This window comes from Amblyomma maculatum, chromosome 6, assembly GCF_055883805.1.
Source record: "Amblyomma maculatum isolate TAMU_Amacu chromosome 6, ASM5588380v1, whole genome shotgun sequence".
In the NCBI taxonomy this organism is placed as follows: domain Eukaryota; kingdom Metazoa; phylum Arthropoda; class Arachnida; order Ixodida; family Ixodidae; genus Amblyomma; species Amblyomma maculatum.
In genome coordinates, this window is record NC_139349.1 from 30,471,428 (window position 1) to 30,499,187 (window position 27,760).

The window sequence follows — 27,760 nt, forward strand, 5'->3', positions numbered from 1 at the left end:
CGCCCCCATCCCTTCCTCCATCTAACTGCTGCACCCCCACTGAGCGTTGCACCCGGTGCAGACCGCACCCCCGCACCCCCCTCGCTACGACAAAGTAGACAAAGGGAGCGGTGAGCAGGTGGCGACCCCACCAAGGTGCGGCGGGAGGTGGAAATAGACCCCATTGCGATGCCTCAGGTTATCCTTATGAATATTTTATGAATGAATGAATGAATGAATGAATGAATGAATGAATGAATGAATGAATGAATGAATGATTGAATGCCGTAAGAAGCAGCGCTCTCTCTCGAGAAAGCGTCCGGATCCAGCATACTTCGTGCAAGCTCCCTAGCTCGCGCTAGCTAGCAGACGATCACATTTACTCACGTCACATCAGCGACGTCAACGCCACTAGCGGTGTGCGTTGGTCACGTGCAATGCGACTGTCCCCGCTGGCGGCTGGCTTGGGCGTCTTGAGCTGTGCCATTGGCTGTGCTGGTCGCGTCGTGTTCTTGTTTGAGCTTGGTGCCATTCATCATCGTCTCTTGGACGCTTATGCTGACTAGGCAAGTCACAGCGCAATTCGGTTTTGTCTTTGTCACTTATATTTGATAGCCGAAATCTGCAAAAGCTATTGCACGTTCAGCGCAACCGATAAATCGTGTCTTCTGTTGGGCGCCATGTTCGAACGCTCTGTAAACGTTCGGTTCCTAGGTACTGCTCTAACGTAATGGTAGTGACCTCCGGATGCCCATTGTTTTCATCCTGAACGACCTGAAAATTGCGATGGATGAATTAGAGGAAGCTGCTCATCACTTAGGTCACCTGCGTAAGATGCTTGGCGTTATGAAGAACAAGGCTCTTGAAACCCTCGCAACGCAGGCATTCGGGTTGTTCGATGAACGTGTGAAGGAGATAGAACGCGTTTACGAGACCAAACTCACGGAACTCAATGAGCTGGAGCAACATATAATGGGCAAAAGTCTTGTAATAGATCCTGATAGATTCTTGCGATCAACAGTGGTGCATTCTTTGCTCACTTTGCGGTACGTGCCAAGTGACGACGTTTGCATTGGATCGGTTATTGCCTCTGAAGCATCTGCAGACAACCTGAAGTTTGTTAAGAACTATGATACGAATATGTACGAGCTGGGAAGCCTCGTCTCCTTGTACTACAAATGCGAATTGGAATATGACCCGTTGCTTGTTAAGTTCATCAAAGTTTCAGTTACGGACCAAGAAGGCAAAGAGGTGAATGCGTCAAACTATGACCTCATGAATGGCTTGTATATGATTCGATTTGCTGCCACTGTGCCCGGTATTCATAAAATCCATGTAGTTCTTTCGAAACAACATGTACCTGGGAGTCCGTTGTCCATATTTGTTCAGGATGGAGTGTCAACTGGGCCAAAAGTGCCAGTAATGAATAGCCTTGTGTTGGATGACACCCATGTGCGGCATGCAAGGTTAGCAGCGGGCGGCACAGATCCTGCTAGCACTAGTACCATTCCTGGTTTGGACACACCTCTGCAAGCTCTGTCCAAAGGGTGTTTTATTTCAAGTGCCACTTCTGAGAAGCACCGAAAACATGTTTGCTTGCCGGAAACTGGCAGCAGTAAAGAAAGTGCAGGTGGGGACCGCACATTCCTCATGAGCCTGGTGAAGTTCATTGCTGATCCGCAACAGCGATCAGAGCCTCCCAGTTTTGCTGAGAGTGTGACAAAGGCAGCATCTTGCAAAGCACCTGCGAAGCTTAAAACAGGTGCTGCTTGTCCGGAGGCATCTGCACTCAAACACGATAATTTAAACATCAAGGCTGACATCTCAGCTGACCGCACACTTATGCCTGCATCTAAGTGTAACGACTTGTCCTCTAAAAAGAACACAGCTGCAGCTCATCACTGCAAACCTGCTCCTGGCTTTGAGAACTTTAATATCAAGAAAATTGACAGCTCTGTCGTCCATGCCTTGACACCTGCATCCAAGCACAACTACTCGAGTGCTAAAATCAACATGGCTGTAGCTCATCAGCAGAAGTCTGTGCCAGGGCATGACCCGATTAATATTAGGACTGACAATTCTGCTGGCTGTGTGTTGACATCAGCATCTGAGCACAATGACTTGGGCATTAAACTTGACAGAGGTGTAGCTCATCAGCAGAACCTTGTGCCTGGTCATGACCAGTTTAGCGACAATTTCGCTTCTCATGCAGTGGCATCTGCAACCAAGCATGACCGCTTAAATGTTGAAATTGGTGCAAGTGCAGCACAGAAATGTGCACCTATACATGACAGTGGGAGTTTTAAGGTCAATAGTTATACTCCCACTCCACCTGCATCCTCCATCCAAGCATCTAATGACTTGGTTGGCAAAAATGCAGCTCTACCAATAATGTCGTCAGTCAAGCACGACAACATGGACATTAAAAGGAGTGGAACGGTATCGGTACATTCTGATTCTGCAAGACTGGAGGGCTGTAACTCTTTAGAGCTGGCCTCGGAGTCTGCTGTGTTGAATGTTCGAAGCCCGTCACTTGGTTCTGCAAAACAAAACTTCAGGTCTCCAGCTATGCCTCCAGCAGCCTGTAAGTCTCCTTGTAAATTGCCTAAATTGGATAGGTGCGTTATGTTGCCAAAAATGTGTCACCTTTTGCAATCGTAATTTCTGTAGGTGGTGCAAAAAGGGTTGATGATTCTTCAAGGCCGGCCTGCGTTGTGCAACCAGTTGGTTCCTTGCATGCAAGAAGCCGGTCTTCCTCTCTCTCTTGCGAAACCCCATCTGAGATTTCTTTCCACACGAGTTCGCCAGCTGGCTACCCAGGTGAGCAGTGTCACCAAGCGAAAACTTGATTTTTTTTTTTGCAAACTTTTGTGCTGCTATTTGAACAGCCCATAACGCTTCTCGACTGAGGTCATCAGTGTCTTACTTTTTTAGTTCCTCAGTAGGCTGTCGTTCTGATGGATCTTGTAAATGTCCTGCATTGTATTTTTACGCAGTAATGTTGAAGGCCAGTGAGAAATCACAGGCATGCCTGTGTTAGGTAATGGCAAGCCTTGTCAACTGAGGGTCCTCCTTTCAGTTGAAAGGGTGAGGGGATCGAATCCTCCATGAACCTTGTGCCCAGAGTCTGAGATATGTTACCTCTAGGCCGTTCTGGCACAGTTGTATGGCTTGGTTGATCGGTGCTTGATATATATATATATCAGTTGATCTTTCACATAATGTAATAGATTATGCTAAATGGCATGTGTATGTGGGTGTGTGTGTGAGAGGGTATGTGTACAATAATAGGGGCACAAATTACAAAGTTGAGAATTAAGTGAGTTGCAAAGTGAATATATGGGATCAAGGATCTGCGAAGTGAGACACATATGGGAGCCTTTAATGCTGCTGTGTCAAACCCTTAAAGGTGGAGCCTGAATTTCAGCCCCCATTTCTTTGTTCTCTTAAAAAGCATTGAAGTGGCATTGAAAGGAGTCCCACTAGGTCCTTGTTCATAGTAAAATCAAAGAGGCTGCTCCTTCCTTGACCTTGTCATATGCTTGACTGCAAAGCATGCTTTCATGGCTGAGAAACTGGGAGTAAATAAGAGAAATATTTTTTCCTGCCACTGATACAAACTTGCGACGATGACATCTAGTGTTGTGCAATTGCCTCGTTTATATTCCATCTATTTGTCCTTGTGGTAGTCACCTTGAGAGTCTGAGCATTTTATTTTGTTTTCTTTTTTTGTGCAACAAAAATCCTACGTGATGTCATCACAGTATTTATTGCAGAAGTGACCATAGATAAGGATACTTCAGCATTCATTCCTCACTCTTTTCCATTGATAAAAGCTCTGTTTTCATTCAGGTAGTCTTTTTGTCATAGAGAATAGTAATCCATTAAATTAATCTACCTTGAATTTGTTTAAGGTCTCTAATACTATAGGACAGGGAGCAGTGAATGCAGATTTTACTACTAACATGACTGCTGCATTGTAGTTGTGTGCTTAGAATCTGTCTGTGCTGTTGTACCTTTAATGCATAGGGATGGACTAAGGCTATGAGAGCATTTTGTGGCATGTTGTGCTTCCTTTGCTTTCTGATCCGTTTCCTACTGTGTCAGTGGCATGTTGCGTTTGTTCCTCCTTTCAACGGAACAGCGTTAAAGTCCCGGGTCTTCAGAAAATTCATTGTTGGTATTGTCGGCATTGGCGTTATGAGCATACAATCTTGAGCATGCCTCTGGTGAAGGGTAGTTGCCAAGGGATATGACCGTGCACTGATTGTTCGGCATTTCATTTGATGTCATGGGACCATATGACAAGGTTGAGGTGACAGAAGCTGCCAACTCAGGCAGCTCCGTACAGCTTGGTTAAAGTGGGGCACTATATCTACGTCGGATGGTCTTGCACACGGTATGGTAGCTTAGTAGTGTATGCTAATGAGCGTGAGATAGCAGAGGCACAAATTAAGGGATTAGGGAATTGAGCAAGTTGCAAAGTGCATCTATTTAAATGAAGATCCGCAAGGGGTGACGCAGATGGGAGCCATTAACGCTATCCCATCAAATCCTTACGGAGCTTAAACGTCCCCCCAGTATCCTCGTTTTAGGCTGGGTAAATAATTATGGCAGGAAAAATATGGGGTTGGAGTTAGAAAGCCTCATTAAATTTGTGTTTGTAGAGACTGTTCATTTTCCCATCATTTTCCACTGGCTATGCTTGTATTTTTTTTTTTTTTTTTTTTTTTCCAGGGTCAATCAGTGCCCGACTGCTTCTGGAGTTGGACTCGTATAGAAAACTTAAATTTTTCTTTCCAATCGGAATAACTGCCACTCCCGAAGGAAGAATAATTGTTTGCGATACTGGCAACAATAGAGTGGTCACCTTTGATGCCGAAGGCAGGCCACTACATGAAGCCAACCTGGGTGAGTGAAGCAAACCCCCCCCCCCCCCCCCCTCCCCTCCTTTTCTATGGAGGGTGAAATACAGGCACAAGGCAGGACGTGGCAAGATGGTGGTGCTTATATGCTGTATTTTCTTTTCTTTTAGTAAATATAACCTGTTGAGGGCAGCCGTCTCGGCCAAAGTTAATTGGTGTGGCTTTCTTTTGAAGGCACATCTTGTCAGGCACACAGTGCAGCTGTGACATCGGTGCATCTTTTTTCGTTATGCGCTATATTTCTGACCTGGCTTCTAAGGTAGCGTCTCAGTGTTTCTATGGGCCAGTCATTCAATTTGTTACAGTACAGTAGAACCCCGCTATAGTAAACTCAGATATAGTACAAACTCGGATATAGTAAAGTGAAACTGAAGTCCCAGTTCATCCTCCCTAGACAACTGTACATTTTTCACCCTTTATAGTAAAGACATTTTTTGGTAAAAATCTGTTATAGTAAAGTGCGCCTGGCCGCGGCGACGACTCCCACGATATGACATTGCCGCCCACGCACTGCCTAGAATCGCGAAGAAAATTTTTTATTGTATTTGAAAACAGAAAAATAACACCGAGTGTCCTTTTAAGTGGCTTTACCACCAGGCTTATCAGAATTCAGGAGAAGCCTACTTTACGGAGGCCGTGGAGCCGTGAGGGAAAGCATGCAGCGCGTAGGAAAAAAAGAGTAAAGCTGTCTACAAACATGGAAAGGAGGTGGCACAGTCCATTCAGAAAGTAAGGGAGAGTAAAAGTGCAGCAAGAAATAGGGAAGGGGAAGAAACGGGCGAGTATTCACAGTACTGTGCAGCACAAAGCATGAGGCAGTGGAGACAAGTGGAGGTGCAGCGTGTGCGATCTTGTAGCATTTGATAAATTCATACCGAAGCCAGTGGTTGGCAACACATGCCATGTGTTAATATGTATTTGAGAGAATCCATCACAGTGATTCTGTGGCTGGTGTGTTCAGCTGTGGATCCCCAAGCCATAGGATTGAACCCCGCTGAAGCGGTGACCTTTTGATAGAGACAAAATGCGAAAGGCCTATGTTCTGTTCAGTGTCAGCGTATGTTAAGGAACCCCAGATGGTCTGAATTAATCCAGATTCACTCCATTATGATGCCTCTCATAGCCTATGTGTCAGTTTAAGATCTGGCATACCAGTACCAGATATTTGAGACCTGAATAATCAGCAGGACTAAAGCGGTTGAAAGTATTGGAGAGCAAAGGTTGATAGGTTGGTGTGTTTGGTGTGTTTGATAGGAATTGAAACACTGTAATGAGCGAAAATGTGGACTAGAGTGAAAATCAGATGTCTGTTTGTGTTCTTACTTATTCAGTGTTTTGAATTGTAAGACCCAAGCAATACCTGCGATGGAATTCTTCCATCTTTCTCACTTACTACAGAAAGATTGGTGCATGCAGAGGCAAGCCGGACTGTGCTGATATGTAGTCAGAATCCAGTGAATCCAGTGGTAAATATGCCACAACAAAGTTTTTGCTGCATTGAACTATTTAGCTAACTGTATAATGTCATGCACTGCGCCGCTGCCTGTCGTTGATTGGTCGAGCTAGGCGACCTGGGTTCTATACCAGCCACTGCGGCTTCATTTTGACGGAGGTGAAATGCAATGCGTATGTGTGTTGTGTGATCTCAGTGCGCATTAAAAAAGCTTAGCTGGTTGAAACTTGACTTTCTCCAACAGTGAACACCTGCCCCAAATAGTTTCTGCTTGAAGTTTCTGCAGTGTAGAATTAAACCTGAATTTATTTTGTAATGCTTATAAGAAAAACAAGGCCACTAATTTCTTTATTTGCATATACAGAAATACTTGGGGTGTGATGCCTGTCAACTTCTTTGTATGAGAGGATTCACTGTTGCTTCTCATTGCTTTCTCCAGCTGGCTCAAAGGAGAAGTTCGGTCGTCCATCAGCCGTTGTGGCAATGGATGACGGCACATATGCTGTAAAAGATGACGTCTGCATCTATGTCTTCTCCAGGCATGGAGAATTCATTCGCACTTTGGGGAAGGGGAGCCTGAGCAAGCCATATGGTGAGTCACTCAATAAAACTCCTGCCGAGGTGGCGCAGTGGTTACAGCGCTCGACTACTGTTCCCAAGGATGCGGGATCGAATCCCGGCCTCGGCGGCAGCTTTTCGATGGAGGCGAAAAGCAAGGCGCCCGTGTGCTGTGCGATGTCAGTGCACGTTAAAGAGCCCCAGGTGGTCGAAATTTCCGGAGTCCTCCACTACGGCGTCTCTCATAGCCTGAGTTGCTTTGGGACGTTAAACCCCACAAACCAACCAACCAAACAAACTCTGTGTCCCTAGGTAATCTCAGCTATTTTATAATACATCCATCATGGTAGGTACTGTCTCATGGTCAAAGGCTAAATAAAGTTTTATGTAGCAAGTAAAGAAGGGGTGGCAGCGCACCCAATAGCAAATTGCAGAGAAAATCCTTTGTGTGGGGCCTAACTGTAAAGTGCAGCTGGTGGAAGCCAGGGTGCACACCATATAGATGGACCGCACATGTGCACGCATTCGTAGGCACATAGGTGCACTTGTCAGGAAATGTTGGTCAAGGCATCATTACTTAGTCTGCAGTGCCGACCACAGAGTGCTTATTTGCATTAAAAAGTAGGTACTCATGACATGACAGGTTCTTCTTGCGAGGAACAGTGAACAGCTACAGCATTGGAAATGTGGTCACGGGAGGATTAACGCATCCCATTATGCTTCTTTGGCTCCCTGGTGTTAGTGAAAGGATGAGAAAAAAGTGAAATGCAGCTGCTTTTAAGGGTAACTGCAGCTGGAAAATGATGCAAGAGAGGATGTATGTTGCAGATATGAATGAACACGTGTGAATAAACCTTGGCGCCCCATGAAACGGACAGATGAGTTCCTGAGAACTGGTGCAGGGTTGGAGTGCATCATTAGGGGCAGCGCTTTCTTACAACAGCTTTTTCCCAATGTCCTCTTTCAGGAGAGGTACAGGTGACTAAAAGATTACCATATCTATGCTGTGACCTTCGTTGTCTGTCTGTTCATTAAGCGCTAACCGCATGAGGTGACAATTCGCGGCGACATGCCGCGCGACGGACCGAGGGCCGCCAAAGCATTGCCGCTCGTCGCTGTCACTCAGTTTCTGGGTTTTTAGAAAATTTGCGTGTCATCCGGGAGCAGCTCGCGAGGCAGCCAATCGCAGAAGGCTTTGGGGGGCTCAACTTCCGTTTCCAGGATCTGCTGCTGGAAAGTGGGTTTTTCTCCACAATGTGTGAACTGTACCCAGCTTTGCTGTTCAAGGCTGCTTGATTGCAAGACTTCACCGGCACTTCCACCCACTTTGAATGCACAGCCACTGGCGAGAGTGAAAAATTGTTTATCTCCACTCACACTTTCCCAGCTGTAGAGAGCGAGGCCGTATATCACATCTCGTGATACTAATTGCCACATCTATACATGCTTCATTGCTTGGCCTTTGACTCACATGAAGCCTAAGCCACCTGACATGGTTTTGTGTCATGTTTTATGTTGCCTTGAATGATCTTCGTGCTGTGCTTAGAAAACCAGAACGCCATCTTAAGCTATCAGCAGCTTTTCCATGTTGTGCTATATATTTTGTAATCTACAGAGAGCCTCCTATGACAAGCAAAATATTTTGCTAGGAAATCCTCAGTTATACTTTAAGACAAGCCATTTTGGTTGTTACAAAGCGCTTCTGATAGCACCTTGCCCTTTTAATGTTGTAAGCCTTTAGGTTTGTGGGTGCGAGCCTGGCTGGGGCTGTGTGCTGAAAATTCAGTGCACGTTAAAGAACCCCAACTGATCAGAACATGCTCGAAGGCCTTCATTATAGTATGCCTCATAGGTCCCCAGAGTTGCTTTGGAATAAGTTCGCTGACTGAAACGTGCGCTATGGAAACTTCCATCAAATTTTTTTCCTCCTCCAACTCTATTCTCTTCAAACTCTTGACATAAGTAAAAAGGACTCTGCGATAATAATTTAGAAGAGAATGGCGGCATAGTCTGGCCTCGGAGATATAGTGTAGAATTAAAAAAATGTCTTGATGTTGTTACAGTTTGCTTTGATACTGGAAGTGTGTGATGGGAGGCTAGTTGGTAAGGCAATGCTTTGATACTGACTGTTTGCTTCGATGCTTCTGTTTAAATTTTCACTCTTGTGTAGCTTATAAATCGTAATTTTTCAGTGGAAGTTGACTCTTTTGTCATTAGAATGAGGTCACCTTTTGATATTACTCAACTGCAAGTTGTCCTTAGGGTCCCCGTAACTGTGTCCATGATTGTATTGTTTACTTTTTTTTTCTCATTCTTGGCACCATTTCTTATGTCACAGGATTGGCCCTGTTCGGTACTGAGAACCTGCTGACTGTTTCTCTCGGTGAACCCGTGCCAGCACTGAGGAGGTTCAGCACGTCTGGGAGCTTTGAGAGCAGTGTCGCGTACGGCCCATTGGCACATGGACTGCCTGTTGGCTCCAAGTGCCGCTTTATGGACATGCACCAGGGTGCTGTCTTTGTTTCCGATCTTGGTGAGTTTGAGTGCACAGATGCCAGCACACATTGTCAATACCTGCGGTATCAAGAAAAGAAAGAAGGCGTGTCCTGAAGTCAGTGCCACAAATACTGAATTTTAGAGCAAAGCTGTGAGGAATGCTTGTTTCCCTGGGAATCAGCCGGGTGAAGAGGAAGCTGTAACTGGCTTCCCTAGATGGTGGTAACCAGTTTTTGTAGCGAGAGCTGCGTTGGCCACAGTCTCGCCATTTCGCCGTGCCTGTCCGGTGCCTATCTGATGCCTGTTCATGCCTGTTCAATGAGCGAAGGAGAAGAAGAAAGTCGTGAGAGGTGGTAGCTGGCAGTTGACATGGCCGAGCAATAACTGGATGTAGGCTTCCTTACTTTACGCTTGGCAGGAGCTGCCAACTCGGGTCTTTCCTTCCATATGGGAGGGTGATATAACAATCAGCCATCAAAACCCTTGCATTCACATTCCTAGGCCATGCAGGAAAGTTTATACGGCTCGGTTAAAGCGGGGCTTTACATGCTGGCTGGTAGCTTACACTATCGCGAAGGTGGGAGTAAAAACAGAGCAAAAGAGGTGTCACAGTGGAGAGCTTTGGAGCACTGCGTGATAGAGGCTTTTGCTTCATTGCACTTTAGTGGTCGGAAGTGCCCCCTATGGCATAACTAAAGCTGAAACCATAGAGCAAACTACTCGGTGCAAAAGCCATGTCTTTACTTTTCAAGCCAAACATAAGCGTAGCCATGCAGATAGCTCTCGCATAACTCCAGGTTTAACCACAAGCTAAACTACAGCCAAGTTTTTAATGAACACTATCTGTATGCCTGCAGATCACCCCTTGTATGCTTCAGCACTTTAACTTGTGCATATCATGCATATGTCATCAGCTTCACCCGTGTGTTAGTTGTGCTTTGGTTGTCTGTGTGGAGTGTAAATTCTACTGCACTGGGCTCATTATGCTGTTCATGTTAAAAAAAGTCGGCTTAAGATGAGCGTGTCGTGTGTCCTTCAGTAAAGACTAACTTTCATGGTGACCATGAATCACGGCAACCTTGTGCAACGGCGCGAATTGAGCATTTATGCGGCTCCGTCTTGGAGAGGAAAAATGTTAAAAGTGCTTCACTGGGCACACCTGCAGGGAAGCCATCTGCGGGAGTGCCTTTGGGGATGCTTTCTCACTGGTGCAGAAAATCCAGGGCACCACTGCGCCTGCTTTAGCGCAGAGGTTGTCACCTCTCATCATAGAACATTTATCGCATGTGCCTCATTGCATCCAATGGGTGCATATGTGCGAAGTGTGCCTGCTCATTGACCTGGCACTGAAACACTGGGGGCAGATTCTCAACTCACGTGGCGACACATTCTATTATCACGGCACTGAGATGGGTGCTACATGCATAGCCTGCGACGTATGGAAAGGTATGGGTGTATCTGGTCATGGAGCTAGTAACAGCTGTGTTGCAGGTGGGGCCAGATAAGAGAGATGCACTGCTGCTCTGCTGTTATCCTTCTGACGGCTCGGAGGAGTACGGAAAGTGAAAATCAGATAAAATACACAAATAGCAGGCACTGTGGAAAACAGAAGAAAAGAGTTAGGTAGTCATTGGCCTTTTTCAAATACGATAATGGGAGCTTGTGTAATGCTCTGTTTTCGGCTCTTTTCATGCATGCCGTAATAAATGCTCTATTGTGTTTGCAGTCATCCTCCCTCTGAAAGGCAACTTTATTCATTACTGCGAATTTAGGGCACAACTCTACTTGGTTCGAAATTTTTCAGAGCCCTCCACTAGGCCATCCCTCACAGGCATATAGTCGCTTTGGGATGTTAAACCCTCATAAAGAAAACCACATATAGGAACACACCTAGCATGCTCGCATACCTTTGTTAGGGGCAGTTTTATCATGACGAACAAATTTTCCCATTCCTTCAAGTTTCTCTTCAAGGTAGTCTACTTTCTACTTCAGTTTCACGTTCATGGGGAAAACTGCTGAACTTAGGTGCTGAGGTCAAGGAAAAGTTGTAGGTGAGCAAACATCCTTCTCTTAAGGATGTGCCTTGTCCATCCTCAATCACTTCATCGTCTTTTCTTGGTATTTAAAAGAGGAAAGTAGAAGCAATTATTGACTCGTTAGGGAGGGGGTTTACAGTGTTTTTTTTTTTTTTAATTCAAATATGTAGTCTGTGGATGATTTTGATGTCACTTATATACGTTGTTTGTGAGGTGGCATTTTTAAACACAAAGATGTAAGTAGTGAAGGATGTGTGCCCTAGGCAGCTCAGATGCCAGATAGAACAGAACAGGAGGCAACAGCTTGTTCCCAAGGGCCTATGGAACGGAAATTGGTAGACGTAACTTTAAGGGATATAAAAAGTGTGCAGAATGGGTCGGGGAACAAACATGAGTTAATGACATTTTAGTTGAAATCAAGAACAACAAAAGGGCTTGGGCAGGCCATGTAATGTGTAGGCAAGGTAAACTGTGGTCACTGAGGGTGACTGACTGGATTCTAAGAGACAGTAAGCGTAGCAGAGGGTGGCAGAAAGTCACCATATTTACTCTATTCTAAGCGCCTCCTTTTTTTTTCTGCGATTGTGATGCCCAAAGAGAGGGGAGGTGCTGCTTAGAATCGAAAAATTTAAAATGAACGCCTGCCCTAGTTCTACAGGGATATCTCGATGAGACGGGCACAAGAAATAATTGATTTTGCAAACATCTTTGCCAAATATGATTACAGTTCATTTAAATTTTAATCTGTAGGCAGTGCCAACTCATTCCAACTTCTATTATGGCTCTCAGACTTAACTGACACCAAACCAAGCAGTGCATGCCGCGTTGTCCATGAAACCTGCTAAGCGCCGCCGATACCTGGCCCACAAGACAACAGTCTGATAAAGTTATCGGGGTCAAACTTTCTGGTTTTCGGCATTCTGTTCTGCCCTCTGTCATGTAATGTTGGAACACAGTAACACATGAAGTCTGAGATCATGCCACAGATGCTACGCCACCTTGCGACTCTTACAGCTCCGGTTCGATGACAAGAGTGAGCAGCCTTGGATATGCGCTCTTTCTTGCAAAAAAAGGGGATGCTTAGATATGCAAGCAACTTTTTCAAGAATTTATTTAGGAAAATAGGGGGGTGGTGATTACATTATATTTATGGATTACATGGATGCAGTTAGCATAAGAATGGTTTAATTGGAGGGATATGGGAGAAGCCTTTGCCGAACAGCGAGTCTAGTCAGGCCGATTATGACGTGCTGCTGCTGATACAATGATGGGTTGTAGTTTGAACATGTGTGAATTGGTTTGGACAGGCTTATATACAACTGTAATGGAATGAAAAGAAATGGAAAAAAAAAATATTCCTCACGCCTGTCAGCTTCAATATGAATGACAGCAATGTGGAAGCTGCCTCTCCTTCATTCGTATTAGTGGTAACGGCATTGTAGGCATGCTTGCAAACACTATGATGGTAGTGGTGTACAAATGCTAATGTCAGCACAAAAATTTTCTCCTAAAAGCCTAAAGGAGATCATGCAAAATTTAAATAAAGGGCTGTAAAGAATGGCTGTTTTTGTAGGCATTGAGCACCTGTACAGTAGAAGATTGCTTTTGAATTTTGCACACTCTCAAAAAAAAAAAAAAAAGTACTGTTCTTTCAGGAAAAATTAATGCCCACAGCGTGAAGCACTTTTCATCCTGTGTAATGAAGCTGAAGAATGCTGCTGGTTTTCAATTTGACACCATTGGTACAATGCACATGGCCTCGTTACCATTGGAACATCGCTTTTACTGCCACAGAAGTGTAGAGCAGTGTTCACATGAGTTTTCGGCAGCATAGGTTAATGTGCATGAAAGTTTGGTGTTATAAAACCTTGCTCGATATGCTAAATAAGGCACGCCGATGCGAGCATTTGTTGCGGGGTTTACTCTGGTGGCATGAAGCACGAGCACGAAAGCATCAGTGAGACTTTGTTGAATGCTTTATTGAGACCTGTGCTCTGTGTTATGTCATCTTAAAAATGCCTGGTTGGTTGAAATTTATCTGTAGTCTTTGGGACATTGAATCTCTGGTTTTACGCCTTACTCATTCAGAAGCCAAATAAAGTGAATGGTGACATGAAAATGTCATCTGGTTCATCTGTCAATGTGGTGGTGAGTGATGATAAGGGTTGAAATATTTAACATGGTAACATGCTTTTTCTTGGCTTTTAGCCTAAAAGTGTCAATACATTGCACTTACCTCACTCTGCATGGTTTCTTAGCGTCTTTGTAAACGCTAACCCTAAACTCGTTACTAGGTGACACATTCCTTGTGAACACGGTGCCAGTAGAAGTCAGTACTTGCACATCGTCCTGTTTTGGAACTGCATTTACATGCAGCCATTGTACTGCATGTGATCAGTAAGCAGGGTGAGAGAGATCTTGTACCAAGGAACTTTCTCTAAGTTGGGAAACACTGAGTATTAGTAAAAGGATGTATTTCTTTGATGCCGTCTGAAGCAGCTCAATAGAAATAGCTATCGCTGATATGATCCTGCTTAATACATTTTTCGGCACAATGCAGTTTTTTTTGCTGGCCCATGGCCTGTAAGGGCAGTGCATTTTTTTACGACTAATACGATCATATTTCTATCTAGGCTTGTGTAATAGGTGACGAAAATATGTGAAAAACTGACATGCTTTCGAATTTCCACCTGTGTGGGGAGGTAGTATTGTGACTGGCCATAGGGTTTTCTTGGTAGAAAATACTGGAGTGGGTTGCCATTACAATTATCTTCTCCAGTGAATCACATTTTGTCAGAACTCTTTGCCGTGACCTGTCTACCTTGGGTGGCCCTACACAGCAGAGCTCACGACTTCATCGAGAGTTTCGCAAGCCCCTCCGCCACGACAAGGCAGTGATCCATGAAGGGAGACTGGAATGCTAAAGTGGAGAGTGAAGAAATATCCGGAATCACAGGCAAGTTCGGTTTTGGTGAGCCAAATGAAGCTGGGCAGAAGCTAGTAGAGTTTTGTCAAGAAAACAACCTGACCATAGCGAATACTCATTTTCAACAGCACAAGAGGCGCCTGTACACGTGGACTTCACCGGACGGTCTGTACAGGAATCAGATTGATTATATTCCTTGCCGGCAGAGATGGAGAAGCGCTATAAAAGCAGTAAAAACAAGGCCTGGGGCCGATTGTGGCACCGATCGTCAGCTTCTTGTTGCCAAATTTAATCTTCGATTGAGGAAAGCGCAGAAAACTAGACGGCCTTTCAGGTATGAACCGGATCAAATTCCATCAGAATATGTTGTGGAAGTGAGGAATCGATTTCAAGAATTAGACCTAGAAGACAGGGAGCCTGAAGAGACGTGGTCTGATGTTCGTGATATAATACAAGAAGTTGCTGCTAAGGTAGTTCCAAAGCAAAAGAAATGCAAGAAAGCAAACTGGTTATCTGAAGAGGCTTTGCAAATAGCTGAGGAAAGGAGGATGGCAAAAGTTATGGGAGAAAGAGAGAGATACAAGGTTCTCAATGCGGATTTTCAGAAAATAGCAAGGAGAAATAAGAATGCCTTCCTGAACATACAGTGCCAAGCAGTTGAGGACGACAGCCAATTGAGGAACACACGAGCTCTGTATAAGACAAAGATATCAAAGGAAGCTTCTGTGCTAAGCTGGGCGTGATTGTTCCAACTCCGCACGATCGTGCTTATTTCGCATGATATTAAGGTGATGTTGCAAATCCTCCAAGGTAGGCTGCAGCAGTATGTGGATAGGGAGCTTCCGGATGTGCAAGCTGGGTTTAGTAAGGGCAGAGGAACTAGAAACCAGATTGCCAACCTTCGCTGGATCATGGAAAAAGCAAGAGAGTTCCAGAAACCCATCTAATTCTGCTTTATTGACTATACGAAAGCGTTTCACTGCGTAGATCACAGCAGATTGTGGCAAGCTCTCCAAGGGATGGGAGTTCCAATTCACCTCATCTGTCTCCTCAGGAACCTGTATGAAGGGCAAGAGGCCACAGTCAGAGCTGAGCATGGTCTTACTGATTGGTTTCCGATTGAGAAAGGAGTGAGACAAGGCTGCATACTGTCGCCCTGCCTATTTAACCTATATGCTGAGTGCATCATGAGAAAGGCCAGTCTGGACGAGTCTTCAGCTGGAGTGATGATTGCTGGAAAACGTTATCAACAACCTTAGATATGCGGATGATACCACTTTAATGGCAGAAAGTGAAATGGAACTCAAGAGACTTCTGATGCGCATACAAGGAGACAGTGAGAAGTTAGGGCTTAAACTGAACAATAAAAAGACAAAGATCATGGCGTCTTGCCCTATCAAGTCCTGGAGCATCAAGGGACAAGAAGTGGAAGCTGTGACAGATTTTCTCTTCTTGGGCTCCAAGATTACCCCGGAAGGAGACTGCAGCCATGAAATTAGGAGACGCCTGCTTCTGGGAAAGAGCCATGGCTAGCCTTGACCGCCTAGTAAAGAGTAGAGACATTAGACTGCCAACCAAGATCCGTATAACTCGTGCTATGGTCTTTCCAGTTGTGATGTATGGATGCGAGAGTTGGACTGTGAAGAAGGCTGACCGCCGAAGAATTGACGCGTTTGAATTTTGGTGCTGGTATAGACTCTTGAAAGTTCCTTGGACTGCCAGAAGATCAAATCAGTCGATATTGTCGACCGTAAACCCTGACTGCTTAATGGAGGGTCAAATTCTAAAGTTAAAGCTCAGCTACTTTGGTCATCTGATGAGAAGAGAGGAGTTGCTGGAAAAAGATTTGATGTTGGGAAAGGTTGAGGGTCACCGGAGAAGGGGTAGGCAGCAAACGCGATGGTTAGGTGGCATCCTCGAGGCGCTGCAGATGAAGTTATGTGATGTAGGAAGATAGTGAGAGACCGGAAAGCGTGGCGTGATATGGTCCATAGGGTCACGAAGAGTCGGACATGATTGAACGACTGAACTGAACTGGGGAGGTAGTATACCTGAAGTAACAGTAATGCTCGTGACTGATGCTTCAGTACTATTTGCTAGGGTAATGACCCGCCTCCCACTTTTGTCCTTAAGAATTTACGTACCTTAGAATTTTTTATTTTTTTTCAAATAATAATGAAAAATTCCCCAGTTTCACGCCCTCGCCATTGTAGTCTGCAACCTGACCTTGGCATCCTGCCAAGATGCTGCGCAGCACCGATAACATTTGGGTGTCTCGGTGCGTTTATTTTTTTGATGAGGTCCCCTGTGGGATTGTCACTCTGAGCAAAGTTGGCAGAGCACCAAATTTTAAATACGCTTCAAGGCCTTGTTGTGGATGAGGAGATAAGCACTGAAATGGCGACTCATTTCTATGAGTTTCATGAAAGCTTACTTCTGAACATTGACAATGACAAAGCCCAGCAAAAAAAGACAGTAAGACAGTTTATATCAAAGGGCAGTAATAAAGGTAAGTTCTTTGCCAGTTATGCTTCATTCATGACCTTTTGAGACCTATTTTGGATAATACGTTTAATTTTCAGTGCCCATGAGAATCGTGTTTGCGAGATTCCACAACTGTCTGATAGCAAATCTAGTGTTCATATAGGACCAGAATCATAACCTGGGTGGAAGAGAGAAAGGAAGTATGGCAGCAGTGCTGATAAACGTCAGTCGTGCTGATAAACGTGAGTGGCTGATAAACGCCAATATTGAAATCAGTTCTCCAGGAAATGTCTACAGATGTGTTCTGGAAGCAGCCAATTCACACTGTGGACTTTTGGGCCATGGACCAGGCATCACGAGATGACCACTTACTGCTCTACAAAGTCGGTTGTTGGCGTGCATATGCAGAACAGCAGTGCCAATGTCGAATTCTCTTAATCCCAACTGCTCAAACCTCCACCTTTGCAGGTGGTGACATTCGGATTGGGCATGCGCAGTCTTTTGCAGTGCTATGTTCACTAACAGTTGTGGAGTGGAAGTGAGACGTCGCATGATGCCTGATCTGCAGGGGGATGGTCCATCACATGAACCTGCCTTCAGTAACAGTGTCACATACTGTAGACAAATACTTTATGCTCCATTACGACCACAGTATCTAGCCTTCATAAAGAACCAACCTAATCATCGAACTGAGTAGCCCACTGACTGATATTTTTTGGTGATTGTGAGGATATGCCATTTGTATGTACCATATTTTTATTGACTTAAGACATTAGGATTAAATCGGCCTAGTTTCCTGTTTGGTTGGGCTGTATTAATTCAAAAGCTTTCCGGATATCTTCAGTCTCTTGAAACCGCTAATGGCAAAGTGGCAGAAATTGAGACCTTTCATATTTACTGTTTTGTGATCTGAGAATCAGCTACTTTTCAATTTTAGGAAGACATAACTGTCTGAAACTGAGCAGAAGGTTCGGTTTGTATGCTAGCTCAGGTTTCGCATTCTTCGCCCCTCCATTCATTAATTTTTTTTCTGGCAAACTGCTAAGCAGATGGAACAGAGTGAATTTTAAAAGGTGCTCTTTATCTTGTGTATTGATGCAGGGTTAAGCTGCGTGTACAAGACCGACTTGGAGGGTCAGCTGATAACGACTTTTGGCTCCAAGGGGACAGGTCGGGGTCACATGCTGGAGCCATCAGGTGTGAGTGGCACAGAGGACTTGCTCTTCATTGGAGATAGCAAGAATAACCGAATTCAGGTGAGCTTGGAACAAGTATTGTTGCTAAAGTCCGTGGGAAAGTCACGTTGTCGGCAGATTTTGCCCCATGTCTTTTAACGACTCAAGAATTCTATCATCAGATTGTGGCAATAGCTTGCTGATGGCAGTGTGATCTACTGCCCTATTGCCACCTCTCATAATGCTAATTAAAGGCGTGCATGGGCCGAAATTGTCAGCCCACGCTTGGCCCAAGCCCTCTGCTACCAACAGAAGGCCCAGTTCGGCTTTACACTGAAAGAGTCCGAGCCTGGCCTGGCATGATGAACTGCTATAATTGCAGTTGTAGCAATGCTACAGGAAGAAATAATTACGGAAGGATGATTTTATTTAAGGGGATTGCGAAATGGCTGCCAAGGCCACAAATATATGTTTTGAATGTGTAGAACAAATGCTTTTGAGCATTTGCGCAACATACAATTCCTTGGAACGAAGTCAGCAGTTTACTGTTAATTTTTGAAAGAATGTGTTTCTTTTTTTCTTCAAATTTGCAGGCCGGTTGGCCTTTCTTTCATGGTGGTGAGGTTTGGAACTAATGCTCATTAAGGTCACATGTTACAACTATGGATAGTGGCAGGCCGCTAGAGGCTACCATTCGCTGCAGCCATGACGGCCATGACAGCCACGATGGACTCACTTCTGCAGGGTGTCTAGCGACCGGGAATTATCAGGGAAGTTTTATACACAGTGAAATGTCGGGGAAACCGTCAAAAATTTCGCCAAGTCAGGGAAAATAATACGATATATTCTGCAGTGCATTTTCATTTTAAGCTGGCACACAGAAAGTATATTTATGCAGATTTTTCATTTTGTGTGTGCTGTCTCGTCAGCGCATGGCTGAGCAGCCACAATAAAAAAGCCAATACGCACTTGACGTGGGTACTCAATAAAACATGTGGAAGCGCTGTGCGAGAGTAGTATGCGACAAAAAGCAGGAATAACCGCGCTTGCAGCGGCCAGTGCGAAAGCGATTGGCGAGCTGTGCTGCCAAGTGCACGCGCAAGCATCCATACTGGATTGGATTGGCTCGCCTCTTTGCGGGGTGGGTGGCTCGCGTGCTCTGAGGCTGGCATCAGTGCGCTTTTAATTTTCAGTAAACATTTGACCTCCTTAGCGGCCATTAAATCTAATGACAGCCTTTTCACTATTGTAAATTGCAGAATATGATTAATATGATATGATTTTTGTTGCGAATTATTAGTCTGTGCTCATTACGCGACACATTAGTGGTGCGGGCGGAGTCTGACTTTGGACTCCATCTTACCTTATGTGCTTATTATCATCACCACGCACATTTTTGAGCTCCTACACTCGTCAGGGAATTTGAACTGAAATAATCGGGGAAAACCTGGAAAAGTCTGGGATTTGAAAATAGTGGTTTGCTAGAGACCCTGCTTCTGGTAGCTGCAAAAGCCGTCTGTTCATCTGCTGCATACATGAATCCCTGAGCTTGGCGCTTCGGTTCCCGTCATTAGCCAAAATTTTGGTGGTGTCTGTGGACTCAAAATGCCTGTCGGCGCCTGAGTGCAAAAAGCACATGAGCTGGCCCGATTCACCATCGTACACTTTAGCTTTGAATTGTGTTTCAGAGGCAGTATATAAAATAGACGTTAACTTTTGAGTACCGACCGGTGGCGCAGCGACAGCGTACTAGTCCCGTCTCATCATTGCAGCATCGATCGTTCGTGCGGCGTGTTAAATGGAAATGGAAATCAAATGGAACATGTGTCAAGAAAGGTCTGCCTTCGGTTGTATAACAACTATACGTAAATTCACACCAGTTACGTGCAGCACCGGATGCTGCGAAGCTACTGCAAAGGTGCCATCCGCAAGCACTGCGGGTGACAGCACTCTGCTAGGCCTTGTTTGGCATCGAAGCCACGGCAGACAGCATTTTGGAATTGGCCAACACAATAGCAGATAGGTCACGCATGACACTGCCTTATTGTCAACAGCATTACTTCATAAAAATATAAAGAGATGATTGAGGCTAGCATACAGGATGACCGGGTGAGCCGAGCTGCGACAGCATCAACTGATATGCCACTGCATGTGTGTATAAACTTGATTGTATTGCAGCTGTCATTTCTAACAGCAACATGATATAACAATCTCTAACAGGGTTCATTTCTGGCATAATGTTGTACCAGCATTGTGTTACAAATAACTATGTGATGTTTTCAAATGCAGCTTAAAGTTCTTTGTCGATGATCACATTACTGCGAAAACAGCTGTTCAGCTCTCTGTCAGCAGCGTGTTCACATAGTTTTGGCAACCCTGTCACGCTGCATCGACATGAAAGAGATAATGGGCTTCTTGAAGAAATAGGGACGGCAAGAGCAAGAGCAGAACCTCGGAAATTTCTATGCCATCTGTGCGCTTCTACGGAGTGGAGATATGGGGGCACAGGTTCGAGAGAAATGTAGATGGCAAATGGTTCAATTGAAGGTGCATGCTAGGAATTGGAGCCCCGAGTGGAGTTCGTATGCCACAGGGGAGAGGCGACAACGAAAAGAGCCGGCAGTCACCTATACACGAGAGAGTCCGCTAGGCAGCTAGGAATGAAGCGGGGTAAATGAGCGTGTGTTTCTTTAGGGCATCTGCCAGCGACTGACAGCCAACAAGACAAGCGTCCCCCTCAAGGTGTAAGGTCAATGAAGCTTAAATATGGCCCCTGAGAGCCCCACCACAAGAGAATGTCGAGGCAATCAGAAAAGCAACACACACACAGCAAATGCTTCTCTAGGCAAGTGCTGCTTACTGGCAGGCAATTGGGGACACGGGGAGTCAGATGTGCAGTTAAAGGTAAATGGTATCCCGCCAGAGTGGCGCAGTGGTTACGACGCTTGACTACTGTGCCCGAGGATGCGGAATCGAATCCCGGCCTCGGCGGCCACTTTTCTATGGAGGCGAAAAGCAAGGCGCCCATGTTCTCTGCGATGTCAGCGCAAGTTAAAGAACCTTCTTTGGTCGAAATTTCTGGAGCCCTCCACTACGGCGTCTCTCATAGCCTGAGTCACTCTGGGACGTTAAACGCCACAAACTAAACCAAACCAAAAGTAAATGGCAAGTCACAACGAGGAGAGAGAAGGCGACAGCCAGACAGACTGAATAAGTCGAAGCAAGGACCTCACTCGCGAAGGAGTAGACGGCACAAGTAGCGAGGGTCTCTGAACTTCTCTGTCACTCTCCTGAACATTCAAGGAGGTCGAAGGACACAGAAAAGGGGGAAGCCGGGTGTGGAACTTTAAAGAACCAGATAGACGTTTTTGCTATGGCAGAAGCACATCTGTGGGAAGTAGATTTCCCCCACAGGTCAGTGACTTATGGGAAGGGTGCCACCAAAGAAGGCCTGAACTTCGAGGGGGAAGAGATGTTTATAGCCAGAATCAGGCTCGTGTAGGCGTATCTGGCAAGCATGCCAGAAGCACATATGGTTGACGCGACCTGTCGGAGGTATGCCAGTGGCATTAGCAGTAGTATGCATGCACTGTAGGGGAGCTACTATAGAGTACAACGATGGCATGTACGAATGCCTCTTGCAGGATATCCGAGGGCTTCGCGTGCAGTCGGAAATGTTGATAATCGGGGACTTCAGCGCTCATATTGAAGACCTCAGTAGATGCACAGATGCCAAAGGCAGACTGCTATTAAGGATGATGGAAGAAGTAAAGCGGCGAGTAGAACACACCACCAGTTAACACTTTCTTGTCCACGGGAAACGGGGTGGTTTTTAGGTGGTGCCATTATCATTATTTTTTTTTTTTATTAACAAAACTTGCTTGGTACAGGAGTGTCTAGTATCAAAATGTAGAGGAGGAATTCCTGTTCATAATGGTATTAGTGACAATCAACATATTTATTAAGTGCTAAAAAAACTATCAGCAAAAAGTTGTAGTTAAAAAAGCAAACACACAAAAGTATCAAATTTTCTTGACACAGATAAAAAAAATCAAAATTTTTCAAAATATAGTCTGTAGAGCTGAATTCGTCTTCTGGGTCATCACTGCTGCTGTTTGCATCCAAACACGAGTTCTCCGATGTGTCAACTTCCGCAAAACCACCCCGTTTTCGTACAGCAGGAGCGCGTGGCGTCGACGCGATGATATAAACAAGGAGCGCCAATCACCTGACTCCGGAGGCCATGTGGGTGGGTGCGGCACGACAGAAAAAATAAAACCAAAAGCAAAACTTAAAGAAGGGTTCCTCTATTTCCCGCTGGATGATGCCGCTTCTCAAGGAGCGCTTCGAAAGCGGGAACATTTGTATCATGAAACCATCCATGGCGTGCTATCGATGGGAGTATGCGCAGACAGGAAAGTGTTAAGGGGCAGGACAAGGTGGCCATTGACATCGCGTGGGGCATATTTCGGATCCAGAAGAACTGCTGTGTCGCGCATTCACAGCGACACAGCAGTGAAGAGAATCCAGAGGGAGACTGGATGGTGGTCCTCATGCATAGCGCGGGAGGCTGTAGCTAAGGGAACACATGGGGACCGACTGATGCAACTCTCTGAGAAAACCTGGTACAACTGACGTTAGGCCATTTGGTATACTTTGTGATTTCGGCTAAGTGGACAAAACGGACAGCAAAGCTGCAGAGAAGGTACCACCTTGCCAGCGGCATGCCTCTCAGAGATACCTGCGGTAAGAAAAAAAAAAAAAAAAAAACTGAAGTAAAAGAAGTGAGTGGTTACTCAGGGCCAAGGTGAAGCCATCGCTGGCATTGTGCAGTGCACAAGACTACTGGTGGAGGCCCACTGTGGAGCTCTGAGGATGTGGCAGTGGAAAGCTAAGTTAGTTAAGCCCTCTGCAGAGTGGAGGAGGAGATTTTAGAGCACGTGATTCTGTGATGTGATGCAATTAGCCCCGCTCTTACTTTCGTGCTTGGCTTCTCAGGCAGTATCAGTGCAGCTGAGGCGGAAGGCAAGACAGAGTCATCCGGAAGGGGCTTTCATGAAGTGCACAAAAGGGTGGCGGGAGTTCTGGTGTATGCGAGGAGCTTTGAGACCGGTGAAACGCGGGGAGTCATTAAAAAGTGCGAGGAAGTGGGCCGGACGGAGGTGAAGCGCGTTTAACAACTCAAAGGCTACACTGAGGAAAAAAAAAAAAAAAAGACCTTCTTCGGGACCTGTTTTTCTTAGCTTGGAGATTTTTTTCCTCTGTTCTTTTATTTGGTCGGATCACTTTATGTGATCGCCCGTTTGAAAGGGTACGACCTCATCGCCATCATCATTGAATTCCCTGGAAACATGTCTCTTTTATCGTAAACTTCTGCGCAAACAGTTGGTGAACTCCTTAATGGTTGCACTGGAAAAGCTTTTCGGCAATTTGGCAATGCTCCTTCGCTGCCTTTTCAGTGTAGCCACTCACGTGCTCTTTTATGAGCTCGATTCCTGCATGTAGCCGCAGAAATCTGTGACATCCTACGTTGTTGAGTAGCATGTGCCGAGATGCTTTGCTGATATTTTGCTCCATCGATTTTGGCTCGGATGATGCATACGCATAAGATAAAATGCGCGTGTATGTTACGACTTGGCGCTTCCTAAATGATTTGCGAAAGAATTTCAAAAAACGCAACACTGCTCTTTTGTTAATATCAATTTTTAAGACACCCAGACGAGTAATTCATGCTCACTTGTAATCTGATATCCAAACTTTGTAGTGATCTCTTGAAATGACCAATCTGTGCTCACGCCAATGATACATACATTCCTTTCGATACGTACCGCAAGAGATGCCTCTCGCCGGTGTAGACAACAGCCTCCCCAGCTGCATACATGTGCTTGTGAATGACCCATTTGGGATGTTGTCGCAGGCTTGATTCACTTTTCTCAACGGTAGGGTCTATTTAGCAGCATCACCTAGCGGCAAAAAGCAGAAGCTTTATGAAAGTGAATAAGAGCACCAGTTAGAACGCTCTCCTCCTGTCTCTACTGTGGCGCAATGGATTAGCACTACATTTTTGAACGCCGAAGACAATGGTTCAAATCCCATTTGTGATATATTTTTTTACTTTCCTTTATTGATGTTTTACAACAAGCATCTAAGCCACATTCCCTAGGGGTGTGTTCCCTTTTAATTTGCCTTATAGGATGCTTTTGAATCTAAGCAGCCGTAAAACCAGGGTTGAATACAGCCAGGAGGCATCATCGTATGTTACGGTGCGGCAACAATTACACAAGGTAATTAACTGTACCGAAATCATCTAATGTTTTCTACGGATGTGTTAACTTTTAAATAGCGTTCAGAGAACCTTTTGAGTCGAAATCGCCCTTTAACTAGATGACACGCGACCAGGGAGGAGAAAGAAGAAATTGGTGGACCCTACCGTTGAGAGAATGGGATTGCGCTTCTCACACAGTTCCCAGAGGTCAAAAAACTGCAGAAGCCGGTGGCCGAGGTAGACATGAGGCAAGGCTGAAAGCTATGCAAGCACTGACGAGAAGGGAAAGGCAGAGGCCGGTGAATATGTCAGCCTTGTGGGAGGTAGAAAATCCATGCTTGGGAAAACGGGCGCGGCAACCAGAAGTCTATGAACTGAACGTGAGCAGATGATGTTTTCATGGATGGGCTGGAATTGCCGAGCTGTTTTTTTTTTTTTCCCTAGTGTCCTGAAGTGGTAAGTTGAACGAGGAGAGGAGTGCCATTTTTAATCGTGGGTATCTTCGATGTAAATGAAGCTAGCTCAAACATTCTCTCAATGAAGTGACTAGTGAAGGAGTACCTATCTGTCGTTCACTCTATTTTGCCTCATTTTAAGCGATTTATAGCCTCTTTAACACCTTTATAGGTAGAGCTCTTATGTTTAGGATGACGGACTTATGGAATATATAGAGGCACATCGCATACATACTATATTATTATTGTAAGTAGTCATGCAAAAACAAATTATTCATTGCCTGAGGCATGTGCAGCACTCTTGTGTTGTGAATCTGGCAGCACTGAAGTTTCTTTTCCTGCTCTAACTGGTGGCTGTAACGCCTGATACTTTCCTGGCTAGAATTGTAAAATATGGGTATACAGCTTCTTTGCTTCTCCAAATCTGTGCTAGCTCAAACTGTGAACAAGGGGTTGATTTTATGGCCAAGTAGCCAGTACGCTCACTGTGTGCTTTTTACGGTGCCGACATGACGCAGCCGCTGTATTGTCTGGGCTGACAAGCAAAAGACAACTCAAGCTCGGTGAATGCTTTGACTAGGTGCTATGTCCCGCTTCCACCGAGGCTGTGTTGAATCTAGGAGCTAACCGTGGCAGAGGTCTGTAAAAGGCCAGTAGGGCAAAAATCTCTAAATAGATACCTATACGTCTGCCTTGACGTTGTCTAAGTGGGAGACATGAAAGTTGAAACTGGGTAGCCCACAAGTAATCCTTACGTTTAATCATTGATGGCTAGCAGAGCTTGTTCATGGTGAGTGCACGTGGAGGAGGAGAGGTCAGTGCTGAGAGAATTCGTACATTCTCGCCTGATGAGGATGCAGGAAAACGCGTCCTGCTGAGCATTCAAGACACCTAGCCTACCATGGCTACATTCGCGATAAGTTGTGTATTCGGGATTGGATAGTCCAGCTCGGCACGCACAGTGCTAATATATTTGGTCCTGGGCCTGGCTCGATCCTGAGGCAGAAGGGTTCTAAGTGGCTGAAGCCCAATCTGCAGGCCGGGTATGGGCTTTCGGGCCCTTGCTTCCAAGTAAAACCCAGTTTCATTCGATTCCTGCAGCTTGAAAGATTCTTTTCAATATCGGGCTAAACTTGATTTCTACTCAGAAATGTAGCTTGAAGAAAACAGTTTCCCATTGGATAGTGCACGGAAACTGGTAGATATGCTTTGCATGTTGTAAAGGCTTACTTCAGTTAATTGTTGGCGATCTCGAACATCCTATTTAGTTCTTGTTAGCCATAGTAGGACATGCTCTGAGGATAAGTTGAAACCATGCTTTAGAAGCGAGAAGGCCAGAGTGTAATTGCTTGCCAAATATTTTACTGGCATTGTGCCTACTCCAGTCGTACTTAATGGTACCCACCTGTAAGACTCCTGTACAGCTTTCAGTGCAGAATTTTTTTTTTTCCTTGTTGCTGCTCACTCTGCTGCTTTTTTTTTTTCTTTTCTTTTTTTGCAGGTTAGTTCTATAGAAAATTTAAGCTAGTAATGCACTACGATGCTCTGCAGGACATTTAGACTTTTTTTTTTGCTCATCAGGTTTCGTCTTTGTGGAATTCTTAAGAAGCTCCTCCTAGCTGTCTTTGTTTCACAAGCCATTTAGCTGAGCTACTTCATCATTTAACTTTCATCATAGTGAGAATCAGTCTGCAGTTCTTGAATTTCTTCTATCAAAGCACAGATGCACATGGCACACTAACTGCCATGGCTGTGTTGCTGAGCTGGCAACAAAGGCCAGCGCGGTAGGGATAATGATGAGGACGTAAAAAACAGCCACTTAACCAGTTGCCAAAAATTTACCCTAAAAGTTCTGTGTTCTTTATATGGCCTCTCCCCAGATAGCGCAACATACCTGCATTATATTTTTACACAGTTTCAAGAATGGCAGGGAGTGAGCCAAAAAGACAACACGACTATACTCTAGAATAGCAGGGGCTGTGCTTGTGCAGTCACCCAGTCATCTCAGGAGCGGCAGTGAAAGGGTTAAAATTGCCACATTGCTTTGTTTTGTGTCTCCTCTTCATTTTCTCTATTTTCTTTTTTTTTTTTGTGTGTGCGCTTGTATTATGGTTCTACTGCTGCTTCTATATTGCATCCATGACCTTTTCTTTTAACATAATTTTTGTTTCGTAGGCATTCGATTCTGATGGAAAGTTCGTCTCAGTGGTCAAGATGGCTTCCAGGATAGTGCGACCTTCTGGGCTGTACATGTCACCGACAGACAAGCTCTACGGCCTGCACTATTTGCGAGGGGTTGCTGGAATCTACAAAGTCAATTATCTTGATTCCGGCTATTGAGAAAAGCGCTGCTTTCACTTCTCTGATTGTTTTTGTTGGCAAATGGCCGAGCATTGTGTCTATTGCATCAAGGAAAAAAAAAAAAAAAAACGGGATTAACATTTGAATTTCATGGCAAAAATCTGCCTCTGTTCCACCCTGTTTTAAGATCTTCACTGCCAGCTGTGATGCAGGATAATACCTGTATTCAGTGTACCTGATATAATGTGCCTTGTTTATGATTATGTAACTCTCTTACTGTTTTACTTTTCATAGTTTTGGCAGTGTGCAGATAATTTTGCTTTGTTTCATTGGTCAAGGTACTGTGATCCTTTTCTTTATGTTTGAGAGCAGTGTGATCTGTTTTGTGATTATTGAGTTTGAGAATTTATGTTCATCTGCCCATGCTTAAAAAGTGCTGAGATTTGTTTATGCATTAAGTGAATGCAAATTCATTGAGTTATATTCATTCTTTCTTTGATTTCATTATCTAGTCAACATTCTGAGACCATCGCAATTTCTTACTGTTGGAACTCAGGAGAGTTTAACCATCCTTCTTGGTAATTTCTACATTTCGAATTTTTGTTTGTGTGGAAAAATAAAGCCTGTTGAGAGTGTGACCTAGTTGCCCTCATTTTTTTTAAGCAAAGTTCAGCAGCATGCTAGTCCTCTTGTGAATAAGTGCTGCA

At 44.8% G+C, this 27,760-nt stretch overlaps 1 protein-coding gene across 1 annotated transcript; it reads left to right on the forward strand.

Moving 5' to 3' along the window:
* Window positions 1-411: 411 nt before the first annotated feature.
* Window positions 412-27,686, forward strand: LOC146185382 (uncharacterized). Its single transcript, XM_084606331.1, has 7 exons — window positions 412-2,563; window positions 2,650-2,799; window positions 4,717-4,890; window positions 6,797-6,949; window positions 9,254-9,448; window positions 17,959-18,113; window positions 26,928-27,686. The coding sequence occupies exons 1-7, from the start codon at window positions 727-729 to the stop codon at window positions 27,090-27,092; spliced, it is 2,829 nt and encodes a 942-aa protein (XP_084462457.1). The 5' UTR covers window positions 412-726; the 3' UTR covers window positions 27,093-27,686.
* The last annotated feature ends 74 nt before the right edge of the window (window positions 27,687-27,760 follow it).

What these genes read in the sequence shown, in the direction of transcription:
- LOC146185382 (XM_084606331.1), top strand. Translation starts at nt 727, where the DNA reads ATGCCCATTGTTTTCATCCTGAACGACCTGAAAATTGCGATGGATGAA. An exon ending in ACTACATGAAGCCAACCTGG is followed by an intron (nt 4,891 to 6,796) that starts GTGAGTGAAGCA and finishes TGCTTTCTCCAG; the next exon opens with CTGGCTCAAAGGAGAAGTTC. An exon ending in GAGCCTGAGCAAGCCATATG is followed by an intron (nt 6,950 to 9,253) that starts GTGAGTCACTCA and finishes CTTATGTCACAG; the next exon opens with GATTGGCCCTGTTCGGTACT.